The sequence below is a fragment of the Octodon degus genome, unplaced genomic scaffold (assembly GCF_000260255.1).
Source record: "Octodon degus isolate 3935 unplaced genomic scaffold, OctDeg1.0 scaffold00255, whole genome shotgun sequence".
In the NCBI taxonomy this organism is placed as follows: domain Eukaryota; kingdom Metazoa; phylum Chordata; class Mammalia; order Rodentia; family Octodontidae; genus Octodon; species Octodon degus.
In genome coordinates, this window is record NW_004524831.1 from 139,964 (window position 1) to 147,996 (window position 8,033).

Here is an 8,033-nt window from a genome sequence, read left to right on the forward strand (position 1 = left end):
ACTTTCTACAAAAATTTGAATCCTTTGATGAACTCCACAATGGGTATAACATGGCAAAGGTTTTCTTTCCACATGAACAGGAATAAGAAAACCTATTCCAGAACTGTGGGTCAAATCCAGTAAGTGAACTGAGACAATATTGCTTGTGTCCTCACAAATATATTCTAGGAACTACTTCTTTCAGGCTTATTAGTAGAGAGACTTCTTCCTTCTTTGTGTTTTACAAGGGAGTTGTGTTTTTCAGTTTCTCATGGCTATGACAAAACACCTCACAACCAAAGATAAAGAATGAAAAGTTCATTTGACTCAGTGTTTAGAGGTCTCAGTTCATATTTGGCAGCTCAATATAGCAAACATCTTGGAAGAGGAAGAGATTTCTTGGTGACAGAAAACAAGTAAAGCAGTAAGAGGGGTGGTGTTGACCCTCGTATCCCATTCTGTTGTATGCCAGCTGCTCAACATAGGACTGCTGTAAAATTCACAACCATAATCCCAGCACTAGACTGTAAGAAAATCACCAACTGTACATTCAGCCATGTGAAAAATCCTAACCATAACAGCTTCTTTGCAGTATGGCAAGCACCAAGCACAGCAAAGATCAACTGAAGTGTATAATAAACAATCATTCCACTCATTAGATTGCAAACCTGTTTTTATCTTTCATTTTCTCAGTTACATCACCAATTTTCTTATCACATCTTTAGACTCATCATCTCTCTCATCTCATCATCTAGGCAGCTGCTCTTCCTTCTGAGTTTCTGACACGTGCAGGATGTGGTTACCACACTGTGTCTCTTGCACAGTAATACACGGCTGTGTCCTCAGACTTCAAGCTGCTCAGCTCCATGTAGGCTGTGCTGGAGGACTTGTCAGCAGTGAGGGTGACCTTGCCCTGGAACTTCTGAGCATAATTAGTATTGCCATTGCCAGGGTAGATCTGCCCAATCCACTCTAGGCCTTGTCCAGGGCTCTGTCGCACCCAGCTCATGTAGTTGCTGGTGAAGGTGTACCCAGAAGCCTTGCAAGAGACCTTCACTGAGGCCCCGGGCTTCTTCAGCTCAGCCCCAGACTGCACCAGCTGCACCTGGCCCTGGGCACCTGAGGAGAGAAGACAGAAGATGGAGACAGGGTCCCCTGACAGCTCTGGTCCTTTCCTCAGAGCTAGGACTGGGAATCACCTTACTTTTCACAGCTGCCACCAAGAAGACGATTCTCCAGGTCCAGTCCATGTTATGGAGTGGTGCTCTTGGGGTTTCTAGACAAGCCACAGATAGTTGCAGGATGATCTGGTACACAGACCATCCCTATTTACCTCAGCAGTCTCTGATTATTTGCATATTCATGAGGCAGGAAAATTAGTAATTATAGATCTACTCCAAACTGGAAGCTGGGAGAGATTTTACATTGGGCATTCAGCAGTGAGATCCTGAGATTAATGCACTTATCAGGCCTGAGGAAATGTCCTCCTGACACTCCTTACAACTGGAGCATACAGATCGCTCCGCAGCAGGAATCCACCCACCACAGGAAATCTCTGGTCTCTGAATGCAAAGTTCAATGGTCCATAAGCCACCTGAATTTCTTCTTGTCCATCAGTGTCCCTAATGCTTATCAGGTGTATTGACATCTACCTACCTGTACACATATCAACAGAACCTATTGTTGACACTCAGGGAGGAGCACTGCCAATTCCACATGTGTACTCAGAATGAGCCAAGAGCTCCTTTAGTTTTAATTTTAGCCTCATAAGATGGCTTCATAGGTACCTTTCTGGGTTGATGAAGTCCCATATGTTCTACTATTGTTCCTCAGAACTGCACTGTGATCTGCAGAGTGTGACTGAGTTCCTGACCCCATCAGGGATGTGATTTCCACGTGAATCTTGATTTGGTTTCTTAAATCTTGCCTAATAGTTTGGGCTGATTTTATTTGGGTCACAAATTCTGCTCTCATACACAATGAAACAAAGCACAATTTTGGAGTTTCCCCAGAATTATATATGATACCTGAATTCCTCATCTTTACCCATTGATAGGCCTACAATACAACATACCTGTCATGTGCTGTGATCCTCCACTGGTCTGCTACATAACCCATTCTTGACATTAACACCAAAACAAGACAGTGAAGCTCATGCTCCGTGTGTCTTCCAGAATGCTGCACAATTTCAGATTGAAAGAATATGTTCTGTGATCCAGTCCCTCACAACTGAGATACACAAAACCTTAAAACACCATATTTGCACTTTTTGAGAGACTGAGTTAAATAAACTCATTTAGTGAAATCTTTATCAAAGTGTATATTAATTCTGAGCTACACTGTTGAATGAGTTTTTGAATGTGGAGGACTCAAGCCTGAGAGGAAGCAGTTCAAGCTTGCACACCTACCCACAGCCTGCAGCAGTACACAGGAGGTGCTGAGAACCTAGCCTTTCCTCAAACTCAGATGGGTCCCTGTCTGGGACAGGGATAGTTTGCCACAGTGACTCCAACTCAGAAAATGTATTCAAGAGGCTCCTGAGGATTTCAGTGAGTCCTTGATCTTTTGACCACGTCCTAGAGCGATGGCCTCTTGCTGACCCTGTAGAGAAACCTGAAAGGGGTAAGGAATAAGCTGGAGCTTCCCTGGAAGAGGGCTGGTGATCCCATAAAGGGGACCTGTAGGCACCAGAAGAGCTCCAGATTCCATCCCTTCAACCCTCTCATGAAGCCACAGCCTAAACCTACAAGTTCTGTGTGCAGCGTCTCATCAGGTCACACACTGTTAAGACAGAGGGGAAACCACAAAGGATGATGTGAAACCCTTCCTCTCCAGCTTCCTTCTCTGCACCTGATGCTGGGAAATCTCCTGGTGCTCAGTGGATCCTCTGCGCCCCCTGCTGGCCACAGAGACCCTGAAGGAGGTTTCTTTCTGGCCTGTTGCAGTGTCCTTACTGTTTCTCTGGTTCTGATAATACATAATCATGCCCTGAGTAGTCAGAATGATAATTCATAGGAAGACTATGTCCTTGTGATGTCTCTGGAATACTCAATAAATCCTCCGTGGAAGCAACATAATACGGGCTACCTTCACCAGTTGCTAATTAGCAAAACCCAATTTTCTCCTCCCCAAAGCCTGGAAGAAACAGCACGCTCTGCAGCTCCTGAAAAGGACTCAAGAGAGTCAGTGTTTGCAAAGGTGTCCTCAGCATGCAGTGGGCTGCATCAGGGCTCTTCTCAATAAGCCTGTGGCACCTCACAGACAACACCTTCAAACACAGAGTCATTCTCCTCAGGAAACCCACGTATGTCACTTGTTTATCCTACTCAGGTGCAAGTACATATTAAAGACCTGTTATTTTCCATAAACTACAGTTAAGAACTTTAATGAGGTGTTCAAGCTCAGATTAAACACTTTTACCTGTGCTCAATAACACCATTGAGCAGAAATACTAGGGCATCTAGGTCTGGGCTCCAGTACAGAACTGATGCATCAGGGCTGGGCTCATTCTCATTGCCACGGGGAGGCCCTATTGTTGGGTCATGTTGCTACACAGGTAGGTCAGGGGATGTGGGCCTCATAGAATGTAGCACACATTACACATATGAGTGTCCTGGACAATAATAACAGCATCTAGGAATTATGATTGCTTGCAATGTCTTATGACTTGAGGGTTTTTCTTCTTTTCTCAGATTTATGCATGTACACATGTCATGCAATTTTGCTGTTAATGGTGTTTGCTTTATAATCATGTAAGATTATGGAAATATAATAATCAGTTGTGTTTTCTACATAAGCCTTGATGCCCTGAGGATGTTGCATTTACTTCCTAGGGCTGTCCTCCCTTAATGTGTAGACACTACTTACTTGTCCAGTTCTTGCTGGTAGATGGACACACCTGGTGAGGTTTCCAGCTCTCCTTTCTTTCAGTGTCAACAGGTGTGGTGTTCCTGCACTCTTCTGTTTGGTGAAGGAAACAAAATCAGTGTACAAGCTTATCAGCCGAGGTTGTATGGTAATAACAATAAGCTTCTCTTCTGGAGTGTTAACAACCTAAGTTTGCAGACCAAAATTAGAGAAAATGGAAGGCTGTAAGGAAAGCCAACAATTTGGCCCTCACCTTCCAAGGTCAATTAAGACTCAGGACATATGAGAACTTGTACGGTAACATCATGTAACGCAGTACTGTCCCACATTTTTTGATCAAGGAGATTATGGGGCCAAAGAAGAAAGTTATTGATGATGTAGAGTGTGCCTAAGGAGAGTCACATGGAGAGAAAACATTCTCTCAAGCTTTCACAGAGTGCACATTGGCCAAGCAATGGCCATGACTCATCCACATGGCTGACACTGACAAAGGATCTACAATCTGAGGTACAGGATCTCAGCATAAATTCTGATGGTATTCCACTGAACTTATCAGATCCAAAAGCTACAACTCTTGTTGAATAGGTCTTGCTTTACCTTGGTCTTAACCATCCAGCATAAAAGTATAAAAATGAAATATAAGAAGAAAAGCCATGTTGTTATGTTGAACTGTAGGAGACTGAGGTCAACAATTTCTGACGTTGCCAGTTAAGCGGAAGACCCAATACTATTATGGACTACTGGACTCTTTGAGAATATTTTGCTGAATTTACACACCTACAATATTCAAATAATGGAACTTAACAAAAAAGGGGGGATACAGATGAATGTCCATTTTGTATCTGTGCATTCAATGGTTAGGATAGATGTATAGTTACTTTCTCTTAATGAATAGAGGGATTTGTTCTAATGGTGTTTGTAAATAGGATACCATGGCCAAATCTTGTACAGCAATTAAACACTAGGAAGAGAGTATGCAATGTGTTAATTATTGAAAGTGTCCTATCAATTTGATATGAAACTGTCTCACTGCTATTTGTTTCTCAATAAAATTATGGAAAAAAATTTTAAAAATATAATAAAATTTTCCCAGAAAAAAAGATGTTTATCAATAGGTCATTGAATAAACTTTGGTACAACCAGAAAGTGGAGCATGATTCAACATTCATAATGGATAAGCAATAAACTATGAAAATACACAGCAGAACCTTAATGCACACTGCAAAATGAAGGAAGCCAATCTGAAAAGGCTACACACCATATGACTCCACCTATGTGACATTCTGGAAAAGGCAGACTCTCAGATCCTAGAGACCTGTTTTCCAGAGGGTGGGAGAAAGGAGAGGATAAATAGGTAGAACACAAAGGATCATTACGTGAATGGCTGCACTTGGCATGGATACCATGTCGAGTGGTGGATACATGTGATCATGCTGTTGTACAAGCAGGCTGCACCACATGAAATGTGAACTCTGGTGTAAAAAGTGGGATGTGGGAGACAATGACACATCCATGCAGGTTCATCAAACATCACAAATGTGCCACTCTGTGAGAAGATATTGATCATGGCAGAGACTGTCCATGTGTGCGGCGGGACTTGTGTGGGAATTCTTTGTACTTTTCATTCAGTTCTACTGTTCTCTAAAAACTAGGTATATTTTTAAATTAACGTCAGTATGCATTTCATAATATCTTCACATGATTAAAAAAATTTTTGAGATAGGTTCTTAAAACACAAAATAAATAAATAATTCTGAAGTTATATTTACTAGTAAATACTGGAAATTTCAACATTTAGATAACAAAGCAGGAATCTATATGATGTATTGCAGTAAGAAAAAGATAAACATCTATAAATAAAGACCAAATCAGAAGATAAAGTAGAAAAAGGAAATAGAAAGCAATTTAAATAATTCTCAAATGCTCTATTCATTTAATTAAATATATGTCAGTACATACTTCAGGTCCTTCTTAGTTCATTGAATAGATGGTTTTATACTATGGCACTTCTTTATGCCATTTTGGGATGGAGAGTTTTTTTCTCTATAAATTTTATTTTGAGTAACATTGTGCTATTTTACTATTATGCTAAATAGTGTATGATTTAAGTTATTTGCTAAATATTTTGTGATAAAAACTTGCCATTTTCATAAAAATAAAATGAATGCTCTTAATATTTCTTTATTAAAATCTATGTAAATGTGCTGGCCCCACCCCAGGGACCCCTGAGACAGCAATTGAGACTAGGAGTGGTGATACATGCCTATAATTCTAGCTCTTGGGAGGATGTGAACAGGCAGATCACTATGAGTCTAATCTAGTAGTGAGACCCTGAACACCCTGTAGGCCCTTCCCTAAAATACAAATAAATGCATAAGTAAATAATCTGTGTAAAGTACTTTAAAAGTGAAAAGAGGGTCAATTATAAGAAGCAACCCTCAGCAAAGGGGTTAGCTCAATGGTACAGCTCCTGAAAGACAAGCACGAGGTTCTGAGTTCAATTCCTGGTTCCAAAAATAAGTTATAGTCACTTTGAAATTTCACACATGTCAAGCAGATGCTAGTATTTTTTTCCTCTGAATAATATAGATTTCACATTATTGATAGCAATAGTATGGACAGAATCTAGTGGAATATTCATTATGTTCAACTGTATTATCTTCTACAGTTGAAAAATAAAATCTTTGACATAGAGGTCAAGCTTTCAGCCAAGCTGGGTGGCTATGCATTATGAAGCCCACAGTATGGAATGCTCAGAAGAGAAGACTGAAAGCTGAGTCACACCTGTGGAACATAGCAATTCTGTGAGACTTACATCAAAGTTTTTGAAACTTTAAAAATTGAGGGGGTTTGGAGCTCAATGGAAAACACCTGGGTTCAGTGCCCGGCACTCAGAGCAAAATCACTTACAAAATACCACTTTTCAACTTAAATTGTATTCAGCTTGGAGATAAAAACAGTCACTCTATCAATTGAAGCTTATACAATTTGAGGAATGGAAAATTCATAAAGAAACACATTTGTCCTCACTTTAACTGGAGAGAGAAGGAAGAGCTAGCCTGAAAAGTCATGGTTAAATCGAGTGGTGTTCATTTGGCAATTTATGAAAATGATTTATAATAACATGGTATGGGCCCTTGTGCTTTTTCACAGAAGTGTACTGATTAATAATGGATGTTTTCAATCAGTGAAGTGATGAAGGATAGAAAATGTATTCTCCTATGTAAACAACGCAGTCTAGAGATGTATCAGAAGTAAGGTCTGAAATGTGAAATCAGAGTACTTGGAAGGAAGTATTATGTTGCAAAGAAGTCTCAGATCCAAAGAGGAAAACAACATCCCTTTAAATCTACTCTTGGTTCTTCTGCATCTCCAGTGTCCCCTGCTGGTTTTCAGCAGCCTTGCAGAGAGGTCTCTCTGAGCTCACAGTAACATCCCTTCACCGTGTACCTTCCACGTAATACAAGGCCTTGTCCTCGGTTTTCAGTGAGCTCATTTGCAGATACTTCCTGTTCTTCTACTTATCTCTGGAGATGGTGAATCAGCCCTTCACAGAGTCTGGGTAATACGTGCCACCAGCATTTTCATTATTTTCCCTGACCAAATCCAGTCCCTTTCCTTGAGCCTGGAAGACCCAACTCATCCAATAGCCACTGAAGTTATAGCTAGAGGACAAGGAGGAGAGTCTCTGGGACCTACCATGTCGCACCAGGCCTCCACACCTGAAAACAGAAACATTCTGCTCAGAAACTATCACACAGGTCTGCTATTTATTCCACTCATGAGCACCCACAACCTCACTATCTCTTGTTTACCAGTAATCACCTATTAATACAGCACTTATGAAAACCCTGCACTGTCCAAATCCCATTGCGATCTCGCTGTGCTCAGTCCTGATCAAGAGTGGAAACCTGGAGTCCTAGCCCAGGTCCAGTGAGTGTGTGGAGAGCTTCCTACTACCCTGCGCCAGCGGGACCAGTCCCAGCCCAGGCGCAGAGTGGGGTGGACCCTCTCCCAGCCCCTTGGGCCACCACCCACCACTCCGCAGTGCCTCCCCCACCCCGCCCGCCGAGTAGGATTTTCTGCCGAGTTCTGGGAGCCCCCAGACCCAGTCCTAGCCCAGGTCTGGTGAGTGAGCTGAGAGCTTCCTGCTCCCCTGTGCCAGCGGGACCAGTCCCAGCCCAGGC

At 41.8% G+C, this 8,033-nt stretch overlaps 1 gene segment (V, D, J or C); it reads right to left on the minus strand.

Annotated features, from left to right (window-relative positions):
* Positions 1-777: 777 nt before the first annotated feature.
* Positions 778-1,265, minus strand: LOC101591235. The segment is given in 2 exon segments: positions 778-1,098; positions 1,184-1,265. Coding segments are annotated over 2 exon segments (366 nt in total).
* Positions 1,266-8,033: the final 6,768 nt, after the last annotated feature.